The 27,339-nt window shown below is 40.4% G+C and overlaps 1 protein-coding gene across 1 annotated transcript in view; it reads left to right on the top strand.

Moving 5' to 3' along the window:
* The first annotated feature begins 5,876 nt into the window (after positions 1-5,876).
* The window catches only part of LOC117829708 (protoheme IX farnesyltransferase, mitochondrial), a 54,892-nt gene continuing 33,429 nt past the window's right edge, over positions 5,877-27,339 (top strand). The window contains exons 1-4 of the mRNA XM_034707338.1: positions 5,877-6,090; positions 7,465-7,595; positions 7,800-8,196; positions 9,396-9,520. Coding sequence (XP_034563229.1) covers positions 6,060-6,090; positions 7,465-7,595; positions 7,800-8,196; positions 9,396-9,520 — 684 coding nt within the window. The 5' untranslated portion in view covers positions 5,877-6,059. The remainder of the gene's footprint in view (positions 6,091-7,464; positions 7,596-7,799; positions 8,197-9,395; positions 9,521-27,339) is intronic.

Below are 27,339 nucleotides of genomic sequence, written 5' to 3'. Positions count from 1 at the left end.
TGCTCACTGTGTCAGCTGTCTGAGTGCTTCTTCATCACAGACCAATCAAAATCAAGAAGAGGCGGGACTTTGGATATCAACTTTGTCAATAACACACTTTATTCTCGAGGTATAATCTTTGAGGTCCAAAGCTTAAGCTGATGTGAGGAAATGATATCTGTTGATCTTTCATTTTCTTTGAAAAATTCAATTGTTTTTATTTGTTTGTTTGTTTATTTGGATTCCTATTGGCTAATACCAAGGTAGCAACTACTCGTCCTGAGATCCATTGATGCAAATGTGAACAATCCACACACAGTTTACATAATTGTTTTAAAACAGATTACTTTTTTGACTCAGCAACAACAGGCGCTAGCAAGAAGCACTCTGAAATTAAGTTGAGGGCACAGGCCCTAAAGAAATGAGTTTTATTGCTGCACTATGCCAGGGGAAATCAGGTCTGCTGAGTCAGTAATCTCTTTTAAATCCCTTCTTAAAACATACTTTTATTTATCGTAGAGCCTTTCCTGATTTTATCTGAATTATTTTTCTTTTATCTGAGTTTAACCATTTTAATAAATATATTTGAAAATAATTTTATTCCTAGAGTTCTTTTAAGGGAATGTTACGTCTTTGAAATATGTTTCATTTCTTTATCTTGTCTAGTGTGATTTTAAGAACTTTTTTTTATTTTGCTGCCCATGTAGATCACTTTGTAACTTGTTTTTTAAAGTGCTCTATAACTAAAAATACTATTATTATTATTATTTATTTATTTATTTATTTTTTATTATTATTGTTGTTTTATTATTATTATTATTATTATTATTATTATTATTAGTAGTAGTAGTAGTAGTAGTAGTAGTATTATGCCAGTTGTTACATCCACCAACAAAATAATCTTTGAAAATGGTCCAATAGATTAATTAATTATTTGTTTAATTATTGTGGATGCTGACTTTCAACATCATTTAGAGCATGTATCTTTTACTGTTTCAAGAGAAATGTCTTAGTCTTTGAATTAAAGATATACTGGATGTGACACATGAAAAACACAACAAATTATAGAGCTTAAATGCCAAATGATATACATTATATACTGAGCTTCCAGACTATGTTACAGACATAGGGAAATGGAAGGCCTGTTCCTTGGATTTGATTCCCCTGGGCCTCTCCAGCTCTCACACTCACTGGCAGTGAATAAACTAGTCCTTGATGCAATAAACAAATATTATTCCGTTCCAGACGTGAGACGGGAGGGACGGGCCGCGTACTCATGAGTCTGTTTGTTAATGTGAGGCCCTGACAGTCTGTTAAGCATGTCAGTCATCTCTCGTGGTAGCCTACAGATTGCTCTACAAAAGATTATGGTTTGACACGATGCCCCGCGCAGCCATAAACTTGGCAGGTTTGACGCTCCTCTCTGAAACCGTACTCCTGCAGAAGCAAACACGGTACACTGAAATTGTATAACAGTACTTTAGAAATAAATAACATGGTGTAAAACCGGAGCAATAAACCTTCTTTTTCAGCACTGGCATAAAAACCAAACCCAAAAGAGGTTGACCGGGTCAGCGTAGAATGAAATCTTGTAGAACAGCACGTAATGGTTATCTCCGGTAATAAAGGTGCTGTTGTGCAGGATCTGCGATGGCCTTGTGTGTATTGTTGGCATTCATCAGCCACTGCATCTTGATGGTGCATGAAGATTACACTGTGTAATCTTCGAAGGGAAGGAGGAGCCGGCAGTAGAGGGGAATGAATGAGATGAATCAGGAGAATTGGATGCTCGGCTGAGATTGCATCGGGATTTCAGTTCACAGACAACACCTGTTATTGTGGAGGATATTTTCATCATGGGCAGTCATGAAACAAATGACACAAGTAGTATGATTGTGTGTATGAACCTTACATGCACTGTGCATAGCTGCAAAATTAGATCATCTTAAATTGAATTAGCGAAAGGCCAACAAGGAATTTTTCTCCTCTTTATTGAAAATGATCTAAGCAGCATTATAATCGCCCTCCAGGGTCAGTAAAATGTTATTGTTCTCGGAAATGAAACACTGCTATGAAACAGACAATCATGCTGTTTTATTATCTTTGTTTCAGCGAAGCATGGCTGCAAAGTGAAAGCAGTGAAGAGAGTATTAATCAGAAGGCTTCCATCTTGTTGGCCGTGGCAGCCAGGGCCAACAGCATGATCATACACATAAATAACAGGCCCAACAGCTGGGCCAGTCAGAGGACAAACAAGGGCAGGAGACAAAGGCCAGACATTGAATTAGACAGCAATTTTGTATTAAATGAATCACGTCTACAACTCAGACTTATCTGTCTTTGACAAAAGTCCTCTGGTGTCCTGGTTTCTGAGGGAATAACAACCCAACTGGTGTTAGATAAAAGTAAATGCTGCAGTTCTGGGGGAAGATCTTCAGGTGTTAAAAGTCATATTAAAGAAGGGCTTCCTCTGGGTTAGTGCGATCATGGTGAGAGGTTAATATATTCTCTGAAATTAAATGTTACGCTTCAGAAGCACCACATTACTCTGTAAATGGTTTGCAGCCATTGTTTATTCAGTCATCTTCCAATTAATAAGATGTACTGTAGACCTTTTTACAGTGGATCTTTTGCATTATAATCCAGCTGTGCTAAATACTTGATTCTGATTGGTTAAACCCCCAACTCTCAAGCAAAAGCAGCACCCGAGACAACTTTATCACACATCATATCAAATCAATACGCCGAAAGAAGTCCGGCACATTCATTTCTGCCTGTTGACACTGTGGCAAAATTGTTAGTTTCTTATCTCAGGCTGGTCTTAAGAGTTGGGAAATAATGACAGTTAGCAGGCACTGATATGAGAGCAGTTAGAGGAGCTACTGGACCCCAGCCATCTCTGATAGACAAAAGTTGAGCAACATCCTGTCCTGCAATCCAGACTACAGCTGCAGAGCTGGTGACAGTATCTCTAGATTGCTTATCGCTGTAAAGAAACTGAAACAGAAGTTAGTAGTGATAATAGCAACGATGTTAAAAGTTGTGACCAAGCGGCAACCTCCGGTGTAGGGTTAGGGTTAGGATTGTGATTAGGGTTAGGATTAGGGTTAGGATTAGGATTAGGGTTAGGGTTATGATTAGGGATAGGATTAGGGTTAGGGTTAGGATTAGGGTTAGGGTTAGGGTTAGGATTAGGGTTAGGATTAGGGTTAGGGTTATGATTAGGGTTAGGGTTTTAGGGTTAGGGTTAGGGTTAGGATTAGGGTTAGGGTTAGGGTTAGGATTAGGGTTAGGGTTAGGGTTAGGATTAGGGTTAGGGTTAGGATTAGGGTTAGGGTTAGGGTTTTAGGGTAAGGATTAGGGTCAGGGTTAGGGTTAGGGTTAGGATTAGGGTTAGGGTTAGGGTTAAGGTTAGGGTTAGGGTTAGGATTAGGGTTAGGGTTAGGGTTAGGGTTAGGATTAGGGTTAGGGTTAGGATTAGGGTTAGGGTTAGGGTTAGGATTAGGGTTAGGGTTAGGGTTAGGATTAGGGTTAGGGTTAGGGTTTTAGGGTAAGGATTAGGGTCAGGGTTAGGGTTAGGGTTAGGATTAGGGTTAGGGTTAGGGTTAGGGTTAGGGTTAAGGTTAGGGTTGGGTTAGGATTAGGGTTAGGGTTAGGGTTAGGGTTAGGATTAGGGTTAGGGTTAGGATTAGGGTTAGGGTTAGGGTTAGGATTAGGGTTAGGGTTAGGGTTTTAGGGTTAGGGTTAGGGTTAGAATTAGGGTTAGGGTTAGGATTAGGGTTAGGGTTAGGGTTTTAGGGTTAGGATTAGGGTTAGGGTTAGGGTTTTAGGGTTAGGATTAGGGTTAGGGTTAGGGTTAGGGTTAAGATTAGGGTTAGGATTAGGGTTAGGGTTTGGATTAGGGTTAGGATTAGGGTTAGGGTTAAGGTTAGGGTTAAGATTAGGGTTAGGATTAGGGTTAGGATTAGGGTTAGGGTTAGGGTTAGGGTTAGGATTAGGGTTAGGGTTAGGGTTAGGATTAGGGTTAGGGTTAGGGTTAGGGTTAAGATTAGGGTTAGGGTTTGGGTTTGGATTAGGGTTAGGGTTAGGATTAGGGTTAGGATTAGGGTTAGGATTAGGATTAGGGTTAGGATTAGGGTTAGGGTTAGGGTTAGGATTAGGGTTAGGGTTAGGGTTAGGGTTAAGATTAGGGTTAGGGTTAGGGTTAGGGTTAGGGTTAGGATTAGGGTTAGGCAAACAGAACCAGAACCAAACTCACGCAAACAGAACCAGAACCAAACTTAAGCAAACAGAACCTAAACCAAACTCACGCAAACAGAACCAGAACCAAACTTAAGCAAACAGAACCTAAACCAAACTCAAGCAAACAGAACCAGAACCAAACTTAAGCAAACAGAACCAGAACCAAACTCAAGCAAACAGAACCAGAACCAAAGTCATGCAAACAGAACCAGAACCAAACTTAAGCAAACAGAACCAGAACCAAACTCAAGCAGACTTAACCAGAACCGAACCAGAACCGAACCAGAAATGAACCAGAACCGAACCAAAAATGAACCAGAACCGAACCAGAACCAGAACCGAATCAGAACCGAACCAGAACCGAACCAAACTAAACCAGAACCGAACCAGAACCGGATCAGAACCGAACCAGAACCGAACCAGAACCGAACCATTACCGAACCAGAACCGAACCAAACTAAACCAGAACCGAACCAGAACCGGATCAGAACCGAACCAGAACCTAACCAGCACCGAACCAGAACCGAACTCATGCAAACAGAACCAGAACCAAACTCAAGCAAACCGAACCAGAACCAATCTCAAGCAGACTGAACCAGAACCAAACCAGAACCGAACCAGAACCCAAGCAAACAGAACCAGAACTAGAACCAAACTGAACCAGAACCGAAACAGAACCGAACCAGAACCGAACCAGAACCGAACCAAAACCGAACCAAAACCGAACCCAAGCAAACAGAACCAGAACTAGAACCAAACTCAAGCAAACAGAACCAGAACCAAACAAAAGCAAACAGAACCAGAACCAAACTCAAGCAAACAGAACCAGAACCAAACCATTATTAATTTATTCAGCGCAGGTTGGCTTTGAGAAAAATCAGATGGGTTGATCCGATTTCTCCTCTCAGTGAGAATTTGCCCTGTCTTTGAGAAGAACCCTAACCCTCTTAGAAGGAACAGATGAAGCCACGATACACATCCTCCCTCACCTATATCCTATATCCTCACATGTGATTGGCCGCATTGCCACCATGCTGACCAATCAAAACAAAGTTCTGCTGTGAGCAGTGCTGGGGCTGAACACTGAGAGAGCTAAGCAAGGAAAGGAAAAAACTGGGAACCAACTCTTCTGATTCACTATAAAGCATCCACTCTCAGAGCCGCAGCTTTTGATCATGACACACCACTGATGTGCTTACAATTATGAGGGGGTCCTTGCACAATTTTCTCACCTGTAAGGGGTCCCTGGCTCCAAAAAGTTTGAGAACCTCTGGTCTATGCTGCCAACCCTAGACAGTGCACATAAAGTTAGGACCGTGAGTGTTTATTTTCTTTGATTTGGAATATTTAACTAAAGAATTAAAAAATCTAATACAAAAAAATTAACCAATCATAAGAAAATGATAACATTAAAGGTGTGATTTGACTTTTAATGAGAAAAAAACACATCGTCACGTTTAAAAAAAAAAAAAAAAAAGAGTGACAATAACATTGGTCAAAATTGATTGAATAGAAATAAAACGTTATAAAAAAAAGAGACATAAAAAGAGAAAAAATAGTAAAAAATCTGCTTCGTTATCACTGTGTTTAAATATATATTAATGTTTAGATTTTAGCTGCTGAAAAACAGTAACTGTAACATTGTTCTGTCCTTAGAATTAGACGTATTCATATATTTGCACGTGGACTCAGAGCCCTCTGCGTCAGCTGTACTCAGGCAGTTTGACGTCACGTAACCCGGAAGTGTTTGTCTTTGCGTAACGAGGTCAAAATGGCGGCGCGCTGCATGTGAGAGGGTCGGACGAGGTGAACGGGAGCCGGCTTTATGATCCGAAAACATGTACAAAACGCCATGCAGCAGACTGTCAGGTAAAACGGAACACGATATGCACATTTATACACAACCTGTTATAGTTTACTAAGTTTGTTTTAATGTTAACGGCTGAAAAGAGACGTTGAAGCCAAGGCGGAAGTGAGCTAGCTGTAGCATGTAGCCCTCCTTATAGAACTTGAGATGTTATTTTGGAGGCTAGCTGTGACCTTAAATAGAAGTCAGACACATCTGCAGACACCAAAATTAACTAAATGATACCTGGTGTTATTATGACATTCATTTAGCCATGAAGTGTCATCATTGTGCTAACAGATAACGGGTAAAGCTAGTGTATTTAGCAATGTTGATGTGAGATATAACTGTCACAAGGCTGGTCGTTGTGAAGATGTCTCTAGCTTTGAGCTGTCTTCTTTGCGTTTTACTGTTAAAAATGTCAATAATTGATGTCCACCTACAATGTGTTTACACTATTAGACATATTTAATATTAAACTGAACTGCCTGAATGTCCATAAAGTTGACTGAACATCCTTCCTGCATAGTTTCAAAACAAGTTGTACAAGCTAACCTTTGAGACAGTGTTGTTTTTCTCCTCTCTATATAACTTAATACATTTAGTAAACCAGTTTCTGAATGTATTTGAGTGCTACACCTGTAGTTTGATCTCCTGCAGATGACCTATTGTTGTTTTATTATAACCAAACCTCAGGAAGTAGAGATCTATCAAAGGGCACAAGCTTGGTCTAAGGGTTAACATTTGAAGTTGTTTACATTATTTTTCACTGGAAATCATTGACAGTAATTGAACTTAGTTATTGTTTTTGTGCTTTGCGTTAAACACTGATATCATTACATGTTGTTTATTGTTTGTTTATATACTGGAGTGACTTGTTCTCAGCAATCTGTGCTCATGTCCTGCTTCTCTTCTTTCAGTTTTGGTCACTTATGTGTGTCTGTGCTTTGTTTTTGGGCTTCATCAAACAAGAATTTGTGCTTATTAATTGTAAGTGATCACATAGTTATATCTAGAAATACAGTTGTGCTCATAAGTTTACATACCCTGGCAGAATTTGTGATTTTTTTTTGGCCATTTTTCAGAGTATATGAATAATAAGAGAAAAACTTTTTTTTCACTCATGATTAGTGGTTGGGTGAAGCAAAATTTTGATCAAACAACTGTTTTTACTCTTTTTATATCATAAAGACAACAGAAACTACTCAAGAAATCATACATTCTGCCAGGGTATGTAAACTTATGAGCAAAACTGTATCATGAAAGGTGAAAAAGTATTGCTGATGAGTTCAAATATCTTGTTTTGATGATGAGCTAAAGTAATTATCACCCTGTCTATTTTAGTCTAGAGAGTACTGAACCAAAATGTTGTTGTTGTTTTTTTGTTTCTCTTGTAGGTTTAGTCGGTGTGAGTGTGAAGCAGAAATTATTTCACTGTAATCAGAGCGCTCGAAGCCTCATTCAGCTGTACAGGAGAGATCCGTCAAACTGGCTGACGTACCAGCATCTCAACTTCCTGAAACGCCAGGTAACTTTCAGAGGCTCAATATCATATTGTTGAATTCATTTTGTTCTATTTCAGCTTCCCTTGCTGTAAAAAAAACCCAGTTGGAATATTTATTAACAAATATTCCTAACCATACCTTTGGAATAAGCTTTTTTTGTCTGCATTAAATTTAATTGCTCTGAAAATAAGATCTTATAAATCTTGTTGTCTCTGTTTTATTTTCAGTATGTAACTAAAAAGAACACTGAGCTTCACCAGCGAGCCATCCCCAAACAGGCCCCCGTCCTGACCATCGTGGATGAGAGAGATGACAGCATTGAACGACAGGTGCAGAGAATACCAACCATCAACCCTGTGGTTACAGAAACAGTTTCACAGCCAGAAGATGTCACCAGCAAGGCAGAGTTGGAAATATCCTCCTCGGAGGCTGCCTCAGGAGATGTGGCGGCGCATACAGATTCTGTGTCGAGTACTGATTTGACTTCAGATGAACCGCCTCATGTCCAAGTGGAGACGCAAGAGGCCAGAGAGGCACGACTGGACAAACAGTGGAAGATACTGAAAGTCGATGTGGCGGATTTGCCGGATGTTTACGCCAAGCTCGCCAAAATCAAACTCACAGGTAGAGTGAACAGGACATCTTCATTTTGTCATATAACATAAAACACTTATAGATCGGTTAATGCTCAAAAAGATTAAGAAACTACATGCAGAATATTTTACATATTTCATGTTTACTAGGTTAGTTTGTTTAACTGCTAGGCCAGCATAATATATCAGAATGTTATCAAAATGTATCACAATTGTGGCCAGGTGACACAAAACAAAACGCCTGTTACTAAGTGATACAAAATGATACCAAGTAATGCAAACACAAGAATCACAGAAAAAGAGAAATATAATTGTTTTAAATAATTTAAAAAATAATAGAAATACACAAAAACAAAAAATTAAAATAAAAAACAGTCAAAATACTAAGAAAAATACACAAGAAACTGAAAAGTATGATTAACAAAAATGCAAAAAATACACACAAAAAATTAAAATAAAAAAAACCAGACAAAAAATACACAAACAACAAATTAAAATAAAAACAGACAAAAAATACATAAGAAATACACAAAAAGTTAAAATTAAAATAAAGAAATACATAACAAAATACACAAAAAAATGTAAATCAAAAATACAAGAAACATCTCGACAACCTCTCCACTGTGGGATCAGAAAGTGGATTACAAAAATACAAAAATTACAAATATTAAAGACAACAGGAGAAAGCTGCAGAGATGCTCTGGCAGACAATTGTGAATAGACATGGTTGTTTTGGGTTGACCATGACATAATGAAACATAAAAATGACTCAAGTACAGTTTCTTTTCAGTCAGTGATTCTAAAATGATCATTCCCACTAATAGAGAGTCATATGACGATCATAAAATGCATCCAAAATTATTCCTTTAAGGTATTTTTTGCTTTATTAGTAGACCTTTCTTGTTTTACACTGTCCACAACATCTTCTGTCTTGTAAGAAATTCCTTCATATGCAATTTGAAGTCAAGCTTCAGAGCTTAAAAAGCCTATTGTTTTTTTTCCCACTCATATTAATTATTTTGGAACTAAGTTAACAGAATCCATCGAAAGGCTGTTTAGTTTGAGCTACTAGTTAATTTAGCGTGCTCCTCCTTCTTAAGTAAACCAGCCTCCTCCGCTTCTGTATCACAGCTCTTGCACTTTTCTCTGCCTCAAAGAAGCACCGCTGAAAGAAAGACTTTTCTAAATGTGGTTTTAAATGTTTGTCGTATTCTTGCTCTTTGTTTTCAGCTCTGGTGGTAACGACTGCAGCGGCTGGCTTTGCGATGGCTCCAGTGCCCTTTGACCCCTTGCTCTTCGTAGTGTCTTCTCTGGGAACAGGCCTCGCCTCCTGCACTGCCAATACAATCAACCAGGTGAGTCCCCCTTTGAGGAGCTTGTACACCTGTAGAGCTGCTGATGTGGTCTGGAAACACACATGGTTGCACTTTGGTTTTATTCCGGCTATTTTCACTCTGACTTTTGAGAAACAAACTGAATGGAGTCATTCAGTTTTCAGACAGATGGACAGATAACTTGTTGAATGGACAGGTTGCATCTGTAGTAAACTGACACAAGTTTTGGCAGCGCTTTAAAGCCTCTGATGTTAAGTTATTTATATTTGTGACAATTTGAATAATGACTTAGAGGGATGGAAAACTTTGATTTAGAACTTGTGACTGTGGGATTGCTGTAGCTCAACTGACGTGGAATTGGATACGAGCAAAGCAGTTAAATATGATGTGACATTTCATTGAAACAAGGAAAAAAAAGCCTGAGTTACTGAATTCAAAGCAAAATGAGGGTTGTAACCTTCACATTCTCAGAGAGATCAAACAGATTCTTCAACAGACCTCCTAATGAAGAAATGGTTTTATTTGGAGTCAAGCTTTTTAAAAACTGCTTAAATACAACATTTGTGCTCTGGATTGAGTGAGTGTTTCGTATTTGAAGTTTTAGCAGTCAACATACAGGCTAAAACAGGTGTTGTTATGTTTTCACGAAACAAACATTGAGTTGAAATGTTTGACGTCAAAACTAAACACGGGCAAAGTTTCAGATTGTGAGGGAAACGTGTGCTGAAGTTATCCCAGGATGAGACTGCCGACTGCTCTGATCAAAAAGCCACAGGAGAAATAAGCAAGAGGGACACGAGACTGGCTCATTTTGAAACGTGTTCACCGATTGGTGGATCTCCCCAAAAGAGCGTAGAGATCATGGGGGCAGTGGAACAGACCCTCACAGCAAATGTTTTCAGCTTAAGTCAGCAGTTTGGTGCCGTTTCCACTTTCCACAGGGGCAGAAATTTGAATGGGAATATATATGGCTTTGTGATTAGGGGCGTCAATTTTAAGTATTTTAAGTATTTTATTATCTTGACCGCTTATCCCGTTAGGGGTCACGGGGGTCTGGAGCCTATCCCAGCTGGCTACGGGTGGAAGGCAGGGTACACCCTGGACAGGTCGCCAACCTATCACAGGGCTAACACAGAGAGACAGACAACCATACACTCACACCTACGGGCAATTTAGAGTGATCAATTAACCTGGAGAGCATGTTTTTGGACTGTGGGAGGAAGCTGGAGTACCCGGAGAGAACCCATGCATGCACGGGGAGAACATGCCGTCTCCACACAGAAAGGCACCTGCCCGGCCGGGGATTTGAACCAGGAACCTTCTAGCTGTGAGGCAACAGCGCTACCCACAGCACCACCGTGCAGCCCATTTTCTCCATGATCGATCTTTGGAAATGTTAACGATCAATTATCGACAGCGGCAGAGATAAGAAGTGCTTGTATAAACTTCGCGCACAGCCGCATCCCCAAGCGTCTCTGCTGTAGGCAACACCAATCAATCAATCAATTAATATTTGTAAATCCCCAAATCAACGTCTTCTGTTTTTTGTTGTTGCAGATTTTCTTACCATCCTATGTCCAAACTTTTTTGGGTCAGATTCAGGGTCAAAAACGTTTTCATTTTAGATAGAGAACACTGGTTAACTTAATGATAATGACTTTGCAGTTTATCAAGCATGGATCAAGCCTCTCTACTGCTGACCAATCAGAGGAAAGTGGGCTTGTTGGGGAATTTAAAGAGACAGTAGCTAAAATGAAGCGTTTCAGATAAAAGCTGAAATAAAGGTTTTTGAGGAAACTGACCGGAGATAAATGTTTTTTTTGGTTGTAAATCATATCCTTAAAGGGGCACTATGAAGCCTGATAAAGGGCATAACACCCCTTCTTTATCACAGCACAAGTCCTCGTATAGAAAACACTCTAATGAGCGATTCATGTCTTTTAACTTCTGCTGTGTGACCGTAGAGTTTGATCTACACATTGGCAACAGAAAACAAACATCACAAGCTTCATCCAAGTCTTAGATACAGGTGTATCTAATAAACACAGCGTAAAAATAAATGAGTAAACACAACTATTTAACTCGCATTACAAAAGTCCCTGACAATCCCAAACACATGGCTTGTGTAATTGTTTCAAGAGTCGCAGTAAACGGCACAGATGTTCTCCGTCGTAAATCTGTTTCGTTTCTAAGCACCAATTTCCTTCGAGGAAAGAAAGTGGTGAAGCCTCGGCTCAGAGCTGGAAGGATAACGCTCGGTACACATTTCTTGTTGACGTCTTACAAGAACATGAATTGTCTTGTTGATGGACAGTGGCGTCCTCCGCTGCAGCAATTAAACGGAGAATATGTCCCTCGTTTTTCATTCTGCATTCCTCCTTTGCCAGTATTCAAAAAATGCACCTAGCTGACTGTAACGCTGTTATTATGTCCCAGCTGAAAGCTTTTTTTGAAGACTACAACCACGATGTAGCGATCACAGACACTTAGAGTGAGTTATATAAGTAGGGCCTTCATGTGCTGTCTAATGTTGTCATTGTACGCAAGGAATTTGCTCCGTGACTCAGGAATATTAGTATAATGGCTGACCTCTCCCTCAGCCTCTGATTGAACTCTGCTTAGTAGTGTCTTTGGCCTGTAATTTAGCAAAGGCCCTGATTACACTGCAAGTTCCTGCCCTGAGGGCCAACAACCCCCCCCTCCCTCCCTCCCACCCGATCCCTCCATGAGTGTTACGACAGCTGTCTACAGTGTGTTTTAAAGTGTTGTGATTCCTCTGATGCAGCCTGAAATCAAGTATTGCCAATATGCTTTCCATGCAGAGAGCTGATAGCATCATTCTGTCAGAGGGGTTCTTTTTGTTGGTGTGTTCTGGGTGTCAGATTTGTAAATGAGGCACTGGAACATCTGTAATTGTTTTCCTTGTATGCTGAAGTACTCAGGGAGACTGATATGAATGATCCTGAACCTGAGGTAGCTCACTGTAATGAAGATACAGTGTGAACCCCCCCCTCTGTGTCACCTCAGGGTGACACCTGTGGATATAAATCTGCAAATGTTTGCTCAGTTTTCTTCTTGTAGATGTGTCAGAGTAGCGTCAATCAGCCCGATGTTCAGGTTCAAACTGTATCCTTCTGAAACAGAGCTCCTCTAACTCCTCTGTGCACCTCCACCTCACGCTGAGCAGGTGTGTAAATATCCTTCAGGTATTTGAAAAATGTCCCCCCTCCCCTCATGCCGCTGAGAGTGGTGTAGGCTGGAGCTCCAAGACGTTCAGAGCGATGAGTGATGAAGAGGCGGCTGCCTCTGTTCTGCACTGTTTGTACCCTGGGTGTCCCTTTATCTGCGGGCCCACCCTCACATCAGTGCTGTCAGTCTTCATTTTCCCCACTAACGCAGCCTGAGGTTAGGATACCACACGGCTTCATGTTTCATTGGAACAATGTTGTTTGCCTTTCACAGCGTCTCTGTTGGCCTCCTGCAGACGGCTCTGCTTTCAAACACGCAGGAAAAGAGGGAGCTTAGAAGAAGGGACAGTTCAGAGCAGAAGTCGCACAAAATTTAGATACAAGATTAGTGTACGTCAAAACCTGCAGGATGTACACACAATCAGGGCCTCTAAGAGTTCATTATTATTCCTGCAATTTTTGGCAGCCGCATTGTTAGAGAAATATGACATCTTTATTTGCTTTTTTGAAATTTGAAAATACAAATCAAAGTAGGATTTGGGAAAATTTGGTAGACATATGAAAGCCAACAATGTGTCCAACTGAGGAGTGTTCAATTGTTTTCAATTTTTGTTGATGAAGACAGTACAAATGTGCACTGTTGTTGTGTTTTTAATTAGATGAGGCCAGTTATTGGACATCTAATGGTAGGAATGCACACTTTTTTATGAGCTGAAACCTATAATCTATAATAGCCTGCTCTTAATGGCCAGTCCTGATAAGATTGCCCACATATTTTTACATTTTGTATTGTAAAATGTGTAGATCATTAAAACCTGAGGGTTAGAAGGGCTACAATTAAGTGCAAAGATGCATATATATTGATTTCCTTTACTTACCTGTGACTGAAATCACTATCAACACATAAAAAAACAAAGAACCAGTTCTGACTCTTCAACTATTTTCTTTCCTGCAAACCAGAGCTCTCCTGTGCTGCAATAATGTCTTCTTTATAAGTCTTCAAGCAGCCACTGGGCCATCAAACTCTGCATACTCACTGGACTAATCTAGCAAGTCCACACATCCATGGTAAAAGTTATGTCACTGACGATGTTCTCAATCAGACTGTGAATGTGTAGAGATCACATCATACATCTGCAAAGTAGACGACGATAAAGGCTGGTCTTCAGGTGCTGTACATGCAGTGATGTTGTCATTAATTGCTTTAGCTTTTGGGTTCTCTCTGATGAACTTTCTGCAGCTCTCAAACACGTGTTGAATTAGTGTTACAGCACTCAACATTGCTTTCAACTTCAAACACTTGTAGTGTTTAAAATTGAGGACATTTTCAGAATACTTGTGGCATTTGTTTTGCAAAATTGCCATCCTGTTGTCCTCCTTTGAGACAGTGAAAAAACATCCACACAGGTAACGCCATTTTTACTCTCTAATTAGCTCATTGTGGCTGAGCTTGTTCTTCTCTTTAAATAAAAAAAATCAACATTTATCTGTTTGTTTGATCAGATAAAAGTGTATTACAGGAATGTAAACAATAATAAAATATTCCCGTTATGAAGATGATTTATTGGACTGATAAAATCATGCATCTCTTCGTAAAGGCATGAACATTTAATTGTATAAAAAGACGCTCTGAGGGGACATGAAATATAGAAGGCTAAATGAAAAGATCCAGCATGTCTAAAAAAGATTTGAGTGTTTGTTCTGCATTATTCATGTGGGTTAGAGGCACTGTATGTCTGGTATTAAAGGAATGCTTCACATGGCTTCTGTAGATAAATACACACTGAATGGTAAAGAGATCCTGCTGGAATATTTCTCTCTGTTTTCACAAACGCTCGTGTGTATTAGCTTGAACTTCATCAGTGCTCGCTCTGTCTGAGGCCAAGGACTCCTTTTTTTTTTGTGGCCAGGATCTGGTATGTGAGCCTGAGCCTCCACATTCTGCTCTCCTAATCCCTCGCTCTATGTGGGGACATTTTGCGTGTCATCATGGTCTTAATTGACCAGAATTGGAGATGGGATTATTGTTTTAGAAAAAATGAGCCACCTGTTTTGAAGTGAGGCTGACTTTGAAGCCTTTTTTTTTTTTTAAGGCGTGTCGTGCGAGAGGACATCTTTGATGTAGAAGGTGGTTAAAAGGATAAACATCATTAAGGAGAGTTAACGTATTTGTTTTGGGTTGTTTCTCGTCTCCCGCTGCTCGTCTGGTATGTGAAGTATGCGCCTCTGTATGTTGGTGTTGCTTTGTTTGGAGAAGAATGTCATTTTCCTGGTTGTAATTATACACACACAGGCTCGGAGGATGTCATGTGTGGGACATAATTGCCTGTTGCGCTGCCACTCTGCGCTTTTTTGCAACGCGCTCTTTTTTTTTTTTTTAAACAGACACGCCCGCACCTGTGTGTGATTGATCCGAACACTTTGGTCATCTGTTTGTTTTTCATAATCCCTCAAAGAAAAAGCGAAGTAAAGAAGAAAAATAATCTACATTACCTTCAGATCTTCTGCCAGTTTTATTCTTTTTTTTAAAATAAACACTCTTTCATCTTGGAAACAGGTGCTTCAGCATTAGCGTGGTTAGTCGTGATCAAAGCGAGATCTTTTTCTCAAACGAAGAATCAAACAAAAGCTTGACAAACAAATCAAGGCAGAGAAAGACGCCGCAGAAGATAACTTCCTATAGATTCTGCCGCTCAGCTCTAATCCCTTAATGCTCTGCATCTAAAGAGGCTGAGGAGTGTTTGCGAGTCTTTGGCCACACAGCTGTCGAATTACCTCGAGGAAAAGAGGAAAACGCCTGAAGGGAATGAAAAACTGCTTTGGCTCTTGGAAGTGGCAGCCAGACCTTCATCGAAGCTGTCAAAAGCCAAGGCTGCTCTTTGTCCCGTTGGGAAGTGGCCGCAGGGCAAACAGAAATGTTGTGGTTTCCTTTTAAAATGTTTCTCCATTTAGGAAACTGACGGAAGGGTGTAAGCGCTTGGAGTCACGTAACAAAGGCATGCGGCGTCTTCAGTTTCTCAACCACAGTCAGAAGTCTTAATGCTGTCATGTCTTGACTGAAAATCAGGGAGGACAGTCAGCTCCGACAGCAAAGGGACGTCGTTATTGAGGCATTTAGCTCGAGTAGCTCTCATGAGCTGGCAATAATGAAATGTTCTTGGCAGGCAGGGTTTGTCTTTTGCTCTGTGTTGCTTCTTAGACTGTCTTTAGAGCCTGTGTGGACCTTAATGTGACATAAGAAGGGATGTTTCAAATACAGGACTGATCAAAATAAGCTTTAGGTTTTGTTCATCAAATCAAAAGCATACCAGATGATTTTCATTGGTCCTTTTTCCACCCCTGTCTTTTTTCTACACCTGGGAAATTTGGTACGCCCCCTACATATTGCAAATCTGATCCAAGGTCCCTCATCACTACGTCTCTGTGCGTACGTATTGCAACATGAAACATCATAACATCGGTGTCCCAGTGTTTGATTTCCATTGGCTGTATAATAAACGGACGTGGTATCTTTGACATCACCCATCTCCTCCCGAAGTGCTGTTATGAAACCGATCATCATGGGGTTGCCATATTGGAAATGCTGAACTCAATAAAACTTTGTCCAAGCTAGTGTGAGGTAAAGAGGCGGGCATTTAGCCTTTTCGCTAACAGCGTGTCAATCAAGTCATCCATGCCCTTATTTGGGCATCTTCAAAAAGAACAACTTATAAATAAATTCAACCCTGCACAGTGTGTGCCGAGAGATAAATGAGCTATTCAGACCTAAACTGTTTTCTGAACCAGGCTGTAAACATGTTTATTTATGCTGTAAAGATCATCTTTTGAATTGGTGTGTATGTGGTTTCCGGTGTTTCTGCAGCCAGCCTCTAGTGGACGCTCAATGAACTGCAGTTTTTAGTACTTCCGCATGGGCTTCATGTTTCAAGACTTTGTTGCAACAACACGAGTGGCATGGCTCTTGACAACAAAGCAGGATACTCTCAGAGCTGTTCCGTGCTGCCTCCTCAAACACCAGGCACCATTCGGACTCTGTTACTTCCTCACAGAAGAAGAGTGCGAGTTGTTGTGGTCTTTTCATTCATACATTTATTATTTATTTGTTTCAGGGAAGCTAAAGTTCTTTTCTAGTTTTTTTATGTACAAACAAGTGCAAAGAAGGAAATAGTCCCCTCAGTCTTGAAACAATCGGTCAGTCCTTAATCTTCATTTTCAGGTGAAACAGCCAATAATACTGTTGCCATTACATTTACACACATTAAAACCATAGACTGTATAATAAATGGACGTAGTATCCATGACGTCACCCATCTGTTTCTGAAGCGCTGTTTTGAGGCCAATCGGCGGCGGCAGCCATATTGCTGCTGTCAAGCGATTGTGACATAAAGAGGCGGGCTTTGAGCCTCCTAGCCAACAGCTACAGTGTTCCCGCCTGTCAACCAAGTCAGCTGTGCCTCTCATTGGAAGACTCGTAATCTCAATATCTTTGAAATTGCCGCGTCAGCTTTTAGCGCTTCCGCATTGGACTCATATTTTTAGACCGGAGGTTGCCTCTTGATTAAAACACATCCAAATCCACCATATGAGCAAGTAGTCAGCATACTTACCAATACATGCTGTGATAAGCTCATAAAGTCAGGTTAAATCTGCTCTTAGTGGGTTATGAATGCCATCCATTTGGCTGTTTTGGTTTCCAGGACCTCTGGGCCCCACACCAGGCTGCACCTCCACAGGTGCTCCAGCCATCATCACCTTCCTGTCTGGCCGCTACTTCAGCTAATTGGATAATTGAGTCAGACGAAAGTTTCGACCTCAAAGACCCCGGGGCAGCCTGGAGTCCCCCCGCAGTATCTCAAAGACCTGATCTGGTCTTTTACTGTCACATAAGTCTCCCTTGCCTGTTTTGACATGGGCTGCAGTGTAAGTCACACCGTGTCAGCTCCGTGTTTGTTTTGACGAAAACTCAAGCTGGCGTGCTTTGCGGCTGCCGACTGTCATTCCTGCTTTCGTGACCATGACAGTCGGTCTCCTTTTGAGTCTGCGTCTCTCGTGTGGTGAGCTGTCTGAGGCTGGCACGCACAAGCGAGCCCCCACAAGCCCCCAGCCCGTCCTCTTCTACCACTAGGAGCTACGCCCTCTTCTCCTGTCCTGTGCAGGCATGCATTATTTACCCTGCTGCATGCCTTCTCCTGTGTGTGTGCGTCTTGGTCAGTCCCTTACAGTGTGTGGGTGCATGACTGAGCACAAGGACTGGTTATGTGCTATCAGCACATTATGATAACATGATTTATTTATGTTTTAAAAGACGTATCATGCATCAAAACTCTCTCTCTAAACTTTAGCCTGAGGTAAGAGGAGTTCATAATCTCTACAAGAACATAAAGATATGATTTTTAATGTAAACTGTGGCAGTGCCCTGATAGCCTTTAATGTCTTTTTAAGACATTAAAGTAAAAAACACAACTTTAAATCATCACTGTGACATTATTTGTACAGCTAGAAGCTTTTAACCACCCAAATAAAGAAGATAATTCAAATTGATAGCTCTCAGGGATTCTATTATTCTTTATACAAAATGCCCTGTCATATAAAATCAAGCTATCAAGTGGAAGCTCATGCTTTAAATTTTAAAAGCATTGTCAGGCTCCTGAGAGTCTACTACAACCACAAAATGCTATTTTGAGCACCCTAATGCAAAACAGGCTGTTGTCACGGCCGTGATCTTGACCATATTTCCTATTGTTTTCCGAGGCAGGAATTAATCCACATATTTAAAGATTACACTGGTGTGCTGCCACTTGCTTTAACGTTTAAAAACCCAGACTGGAAATTCTCTTCTGTAATGTTTTCTATCAAACCCACCCTCGGGGCTCACAGAGTAACACGTAACACTGAACTGGAGCACTTTTACAAGCTGCACTTGGTGAAAGCCTTGGTTAGCATCAGTATGGTGATGCTGTGTAATGTTTATATTACAGTGCAGTCAGACTGTATTACGGTTCTGACACTCTTTTTTTTTCAGTTCTGGCTCTGTGCTGCACTGTATTTGATCTAAAATGAAACACTCACTCTGAACTTTGAATGCTTACTGTCAGCTTTTATTTGAGGCTGTTTACATCCACAGCAGCTGAAAGATTTAGGATTGTTCCACTCTCGTCTCTTACGTTGTCCTCTATTTTTAGGGGGGAACAAAGTAATCAGACATTGTCGACATAAACTTAGAGCCTGTTCTCATTCCCCAAGTTGTCAAATACGAGCACTTTTTCATCTCCTCCATAAAGTAAAGGTTACCTTGTGGCTCTTGTGTGAGACGCTCTGGGCGTTAAACAAACTCTGATGTGAATGAATCTGCGGCAGTGTCGGACACTCAGAGCAGATGAGCCGTAAGACGCCTAGAGACTTGAAAAGATAGATAAAACCTGCTTCGTCTGAGATATGACGCTACGGATGGGTAAAACGTTGCAGCACTTTGACCTTTTTAATCCACAAAATCATGTTTTTCTTATCCATGTAGTTTTTATCTTGTGAACTTGACATTTTAAAGCTCTTGTGAGAAGTTTCTCGCTTGTTAAGAACAGACTGATTTAAATATCGGTGCTTTTTATGAGCCATGAAAGCAAACAAGACAATGTGCTTAAAGAGTGACAATTTCTTTAGAGTTGTTTTTAATGTCTGAAACCATTGCTGCAGGGCAGGACTTCAACGAAGCGACTACCTGCAGAAACACTTGACTTTTCTTTTCCATTTTTTAACTTGATCCATCTCAGAAAGTGAAATGTTTGACTGGTAAAAGAAAGCACTATCAGAAAACACTACCTATACGTACAGGACAAAAACAGTAGCGAGATAAGAAGCAACACTTGGTCCACAGTGGTCATAAAAACTGACACATATATTCAAAGACACTCACTGGAGCTTTAATCCCTTAAGTTGTGAATAATGAAGAAAGAAGGGCTTCGTATGTGTAAGATACAAGATCTGTATTTCAAAGCCCCTATTTGTGAAATGTAAACGTTCTTAAACGCTATGATAAAATGCTGAATTTGTTTTCAATGTTTAAAGCTGCTGTGAGGAACTTTTGGTTTGTATCGATTTTGGCGCCCCCTTGTGGACAAAGTGATACCTCTCATCTCTTGTCCTGTACATGCAAAATTTGTGTCTTCAGACAATAATCGCATCCTGTTGCGTTTAACATACAGATTTATCACACGGTGTAATTATTTGCCATGAAAACAGCCAAAAAAGGATGTTTCTAAAGCAAGATGTCAATCATCTGATCTGATACCTACCCCCTCAGAACAGTTTCAGGCATTAAAAATGACAACAGATAAGGTGTCAGTGTTGTTGTGGATGGTCTTGTTTGCTTTTGAGGGTCATAAAGAGGCATCAGTATCAGTTTCAGTCTGTTTCTCAGCCAATTAAAAACTCCTCATAGTGCCTTTAAAAAAAAAAAAGAGGCAGTAAGGGCCTGTCTCCACTAACTCCTTTTCCCACTGTCAGTGGCTATTTTATGTGCCAGACCTGTGCAGTTCAGCATTTTCAGATCTAAGTGTTGAAAGCACGAAACGCCTAGCATCAGCTGTTTTTTCAAGGTACAATTCCCAAGTCTGGAGTAGGGATGCAGGGGTTAACCGGTTTCACTATTAACCGCGCTTACAAATGTCACGATTAATCAACCGCAGAGACTCTGCCACACCGTGTTTTTATTGTTAAAAAAATGGGCCGATACACTGTGTTTGGCGCAACCTGCACGGAACGAAAAAAAAGTGACACCTGGTGCGTCAGCTTAATGTGCCGTACCTATCAGGAGCGGGAGTCAGGACCACCATACAGTCTACGCGGGAGACATGAAAGCTGTGCTGCATTAGCGCAACAATGGCAGAGGGATCTAGCAACGAAGTGTTGTATCCACCCAAAAAACGATTGAAGTCAGCAGTGTGGGAGCATTTTGGATTCCATAAGAACGACCAAGGAGTTATACAAGACGACGGAGCACCCGTCTGCAAAACCTGCCGCAAAAAAGTTATGGCGAAAGGATCAAACACATCAAACCTGATACAGCATCTGCGAGATCACCACCCAAGACTTCACGCTTTAATAAAGGTAACGCAATATCTGCTTGATATATCTGCTTGAAATTGTGTTAGTGGCAATTTACTCAATGAAACAGTTAGTTTACAGCGAATTTAATATAAGCGCGTCAATTACAATCGAAAGCGTCAGCTTTTAGTGAAAGGTAAACAAATGCAGCACAGCTGCAAAAAGGTGTGAGGTCTATGGAAGAGAAAAGAGTGCCTAAGAACTTTGGTCTGTGACTTTTTGATGTTGCGTCTCCTATCTGTGTGTATGGAAGCAAATAGGTTACAATATTAAAATGAAAAAGCAAATTTGAAAATTAAATTGCATTAACAGAAATGCTTATTCATTTTCAAATTTGTTTTTTCGTTTTAATATTATCTATTTGCTTCCATATGTGTGGGGTAAATGCTAGGCATTATTTCATTATTTGCAGTCCAATTAATAATATCAGTGTGTGAGAGATGTACTCAATTTCTTTCAAGAATTTATACTCAACTTCAAACAAACCAAAAATGTTAATAGACATTTTCTTTGGCCCCTTTTAAGATTATATCTTTTTTTAAGACTGTTAAAAAAAAAGCCTTGGTTGACAGTAAATAACAATAACACTTAAGTTAACCCGTATAACTAAATTCTTGAGAGATTGTTGAAGTTCATCTTAGTCTTTTATTAAATGCTTTAAGTACCAAAACAATTCTACTTAACTTCAGACAAATTTATAACATTAATGGAAGCTATTTTCTTGGGATATTTATAAGAATAGTTACATTTTCCAAATAGATGGTAAGAAATAGGCTTGGATGACAGTAAATTACAGTAATACTGAATTCTATTATCAGCATTGGTAAATATACCCCCAAGGGATCTCCAAATTTCATTTTAGTCTCAAATCATACATTCAAAATACTTTAGTTTAAACATTAAAAATCAACTTAAGTAGTTACTGCAAGTCCATTCAGCTCATCTTGGCTCTGATTATTTATTTTCATTTTTCCTATTCACTTTTAGCCAAACACCACCTCTGGTATTGCTGCAGCTGGGGTTAATCAATCTACTGTTGCTGAATCCTTTGCGAAGTGTGTGACTTATGCGCCCTCCTCAAAACAAGCCCAGGATCTGAACAATGCTGTGGCCTATTTCATCTCCAAAGATATGATGCCATTTCAGATAGTGGAAAAACCTGGATTTCTTCATCTAATGAAAAAGGCGGTACCACAGTACAAAGTTCCGTCAAGAAGCTACTTCTCCGCCAACAAAATCCCAGCCATGTACAAAGAGGTACGAGCAAGTGTTGAGGAGCAGCTGGCAGAGGGTGTGTGGTTTGGTGCAACCACAGACCTGTGGACCAGCACTGGTGGTGGAGGAGAACCCTTTATGAGCTGTACAGTCCACTACATCTCTTCGGATTGGAAACTGAAGTGTCACTGTCTTGAGACTCTTTATTTTCCAGAAGATCACACGGCAGAGCATATCACAGAAATGATGGAAAACATGCTCCTGGACTGGAACATAAAGAAAGAGAGTCTGTCCGGAATTACAACCGACAACGCCAGTAACATGAGGAAAGCCTTTGAAACATTTCCCTGTGTTTGGTTTTCTTGTTTTGGTCATAATTTAAATTTGGCCATTTCCAAAGTCCTTAAGATCTCAAGGGTGGAATCTGCCATCAGATCATGCCGGCATTTGGTCCAAGGATTTTCTCGAAGCTGGAAACGGAAACGTGACCTACACAAGAAGCAGGAAGAGTTAAACATCGCTGAACATTCCCTGATACATGATGTGGTCACCAGGTGGGGATCCACATTTGAAATGATTTCCAGGTTCTTGGAGCAGCAGCAGGCAATCTGTGGTGTGCTTGTAGGTAACAGAAGCACCTGGCATCTTATGCCCAAAGACAGTGACATCACTGTCTTGGAGGAAGTGCACAAACTGCTTTGCCCTCTCCATGACTTCACTGACATTCTGGCCTCAGAAAGACAAGTCACACTTTCCGCTCTGCAGCCAGTTTTGGAGCACATCAACAGTGTGATGCTTCAAGATGAAGAGGAAGACAGCGCTCTTACTAAACAGATGAAGCATGTAATTAGAGATGACCTGCTAATGCAGCTGAGATATACAACAGAAATGAAGAATGTGCTGAGTATTTCGAGTTTCATTGATCCCAGGTTCAAGGGAAGCTTTGCTGAGAATCTTGATGACATAGTCAAGGCATGCAGTGATGAAGCAACTGCTCTTACAGCACAAGAACTTCCAGACACAGAACAGCCTCCAGCAGCAATGGCACAGAGCACCAACTCCACCACCACCACCAAAAGGAAAGAGAAGAGCCTGTCTGGGTTGTTACAGAAAATCACCACTGCAAGGAAGAACAGGTCAGCAGCAGCCTCAGAGGGACCACTGCCAACAGCCCTGGAAAAGCTTGATACTGAGATGAGACTGTACCTGTCTCTTCCTGCAATCGATGCTGAAGCGGACCCACTGTCTTGGTGGAAGACACATGTGGAAGAATTTCCAATGCTATCAAAAGTGGCCAGAAAGTACTTGTGCATCCCTGCAACAAGTGTGCCTTCAGAAAGGGTGTTCAGTGCAAGTGGCCATATCCTGTCCCCTCAGCGTTCAAGACTTAGCACTGAAAATGTGAACATGCTCACATTTCTGCACTTTAATATGAACTGAAAGGACTGGATCAAATGTTAGGTATGTGAAAAGGGTCTGCTGCATTTAAGTCCTTGTTTTGTTCAGAAGGGAATATATATTATATTTTTACTGTTACAGTTTTATTTATTATTTGAAAGGCAGCTACACTGTTGAAGTTGAATTATGTTTCCAGGTTATCTGGTTAAGTCCAGCAGTATTTCAGGCAAAACATGTCATCTTGCTTTCTGTTAAAAGCCAAATGTATTTATCCTCACTGAATATTTGCTGTTCAAAATGTTAAGAAAAGCTGTTTCTTGCAAGTGATGTCTATCATCTGGTCTGACACCTACCCCCTTGAAATTGACAATATTTTTGCCATTAGTCTTGTTTGCTTTTGTGGGCCATGAAAAGGCATCAGTATTAGTTTCTTTCTGTTTTACAATCTGTTAAATACTCGTCACAGTGGCTTTAAAGTATTATTTATGCTTCAAAGCATAGCAACAGTTTAAATTAAAAAGCCAACAATCTTTGTTTCACCATCAAAAGGAGAGAAATACATTTTGTTCCTTTTTTTTCATTGAATTATTTCATTACTGTGATATTTTTGTTTCAAATGGTAGCAATAAATAACACGAAAACTTCCAGTGTTATGTCATTTTATACATTAGCGATGTGAAAATATGAAAAGCATAATAATCGGGATAATCGTGAAATCGTGATTATTTCTCTGACAATAATCGTACCATCAAAATTTATAATCGTTGCATCCCTAGTCTGGAGCTACCGCTAATTCTGTGACGTGATTTTTATCGATTATTTCTACGCTTCCTTCGTAAAACTCCATTGAATGAAAGCTAGCATTCAGAGATATTTAAAACAGACTCAACGGTCACTACTAAGGGAAGGGGAAGTGCTTTTGGACAACTTTCTAAGCTTAGCAACAATAAGCGACAAAAAGAAGCGATATGAAATTGAGGTCCTGGTTGCTGCCAGTGCAGAAAATAATGTTAATAGGGATGGGCGCTCCACGGATGCGGGGCCTTTACACTAACAGTTTATTTTTTGACCGACTTTAAGTCTCTCTATAGCTGCAGTCTGGTGAGAATACTGTATTACAACCAGGCGGCGGTGAAATCGATGAAAATAGTAATTTCAAAATGTGACAATATTCGCATTAACTCTTCGATTTTTAATAAGTGAATGCATATTTGAGAATTCGAAAGTTACGTCCCATCCCTAGTGATGCTCTAGAACAGGGGTGTCAAACATGTGACCCGTGGGCCAACATTGGCCCGCCAGAAGTTCAAAACCGGCCCGCGGAACGACTTTGTAGAGAGAAAAAATTACAGTGAATACATTAACTGCAATTTTTCAATAAAAGTAACTACTGTTTCAAATTTGTCCTCTGGTGGTTGCATAAAGTCAGTGCTGACGGAGCGCACCTGAACGATGCTTGTTTTTCTGGACTTTTTTTCTCAAAGTGAGAAAATAGATTACTTGCTGTTTGCATAATCCGTTTGAGATTCATAAAGACTTTTTAGAGCACTATAAGATGATCCACTAACTACTAACACTAGCACTACACCCCTGTATACAACACTGTTCCTGCTGGAGCTGAGGGGTCAATAATAATCAACTTTACCTTCTTCATCATTATAATCTATCTGTTCTTTTGCAGTAAACATTACACTCTGTGCCAGGTGATTAGGAAACCTGTGTGTTTGGTGTGTTCGCAGCAGGTTTCAGTGCTTAATGAATATCATATTTGGCTCTACTATGAGACTCATCATGGAGAAAAATACAACAGCTGTTTTTGTAGAAAGATAGTTCAGTAAATATGAACACTTTCAGAATGTACATGTCCTTTTTTGTGCTAGAACAAAGGGAAACATTAGAGTTGTCGTTATTTATAGGTTATTATGTTATGATTTTACTGGTCAGGCCCACTTCAGATCAACTTGGGCTGTATGTGGCCCCTGAACTGAACTGAGTTTGACGCCCCTGCTCTAGAAAGTCATGTCTGGATGATCTTAAGTCACCAGTCATGTTTTCTTTTTCCCCTGTTTTATCTTTGGTGCATTTTTTAAGGAGTCTTTGGCATTCAAAGAGAGCGAAAACACAAACATTTCACTGAGACTCAAAGTGAAAATTTTAAGATTTGCAGAAATAAACAGTTTAAAGACAGTAATTCTCTATTAGTTATTTATCTCTGTTAGTTTAATTGAAATTAAACCACTTTACAGTCATTCATATAAAACAGTGCCTTATACACCAGCTACTGTCTTCTGTAGGTTTTATGTTACACTGCTCTTGATTTACTCCGTTCACCTCTCTGAGAGCTGGCTCTGACTGCAGCGAGTCTCGCCAACTTTACTACACCAATATTTTCTGTTACCGCTCTGTGAACAAGCTGGAGGTGCAGATAGCGCTCCATCAGCACACAGTGGGTGGTGGTCGTCTACCTCAGGCTCGAGCTGGCGGCACATTTTCTGTACCCCAACAGTCAAGGCTGCCTCACCAATTTTCCAGAACAGCGCTGTTCTCATTGTAGTTTGGGGTACCTCACATAACATGGGACCTCTTAAGAGGATCATTAGTTGTAACAAGACCTCGTAGCCGCTAAAACCCCACCGACTACGCGCCCTTCAAAGACAATGAAAACCTTCCACCGCTGGAGTCAAGCCTGTTCCCCGCTGAGAAGGAGCGACAGAAGATACGCTTTCAAACGCGGGCTGAAGAATACCTCCACCATGATGACATAGATGTATTTTTTGTGCAATTTCTTCACCTCCCCTTGGGAATTACCCCCCCACCGCTCTTCTACTGGAGTCCATTTGATGAATTGCAAGGGAAACCTTCAAAATCATCCCCACATTGAAAGTGTTCTCAGTTTTTGTGTGTGGAAAACTTCAAAGGTACCTAAAAACAGATGAAGCTGTAAAAGTGTCAGTGCTTGTCATATTAGATTCGCTAGCCGTGTTCTGTAATTGACTGGTCAAGGGTGGTTTTTTCCTCCCTCAGGTTGGGTTTTGACCATTTTCTGAGCTTCTCTTTCAGAGTCGAAGGCCACACTCATCAGAGGATTATCCAAACGAGTGATTTAACAGAAAACAAAACCTCCTTCCTCGGTGCAGATGCTGCTCTTAAGTCCCTGTTTTCTAACAGCTTTGTTAAAACAAAAGAGAAGCTGATCTTTGACATCGATGCTCTCCACCAAGCTGTTCCTCAAGCCTGCGAGAAAGATGAAATTCCTTTTTAATTGCAAAGCAAGATGGCACTAAGAGGACTGGATGGTTATCAGTCTTTAGTCACTGGATTAAACTGAATATTTAACCAGACAGCCCTGTTTAATAGTTAATTTCTATAAAGGCTTTTGTCTCTGTCGACTACGGGGTGACAATCCGCTTCAAACTGTGTAAATGAATCTCCTGCAGCCTCAGACGGAGACAGATGCTTCCCTCTGATAAAGTCATGGAGGGTAAATCCATCTATTACATCCCCCCAAAGATAAGGCCCGAGGGGAAGATAGAGCTAACACTGTTGCCAGGCAAAGAGTTGGTGAGGAGCCCGAATGGAGATGGTGAAATCTGGTACCCAGCTATGCTCATGGTTAGTTTATGTTGTGGGGCTTTCAATGGATCAACATTTAAAACAATGGGGCGTCATTACTTCTGGGTTTATATCACTCTAACTTTGTGTCTCAGCTGTTAAAGAAACATGGCCAGGGTTGCTGTGATGTAGCCCTGGTTCTTTTATTTCTAGAACATACTAGGGATATCAACAAGTAATCGAGTATTGTTTAATTGATTAAGAACTTACTCGAACACATTCTTTCTTTCAATTTTATATCACGTGGAACAAACATCTGATATTGTGCTCAGCTATCAGGGAGGTGTTTTAAGCTTAACGCATGTTCGATGTGAATCAGCTGACTGA

Source organism: Notolabrus celidotus, chromosome 18 (genome assembly GCF_009762535.1).
Source record: "Notolabrus celidotus isolate fNotCel1 chromosome 18, fNotCel1.pri, whole genome shotgun sequence".
NCBI lineage: Eukaryota > Metazoa > Chordata > Actinopteri > Labriformes > Labridae > Notolabrus > Notolabrus celidotus.
Note: the sequence above shows the minus strand (reverse complement) of the source record. Positions and strands in the feature narration are given on the sequence as shown.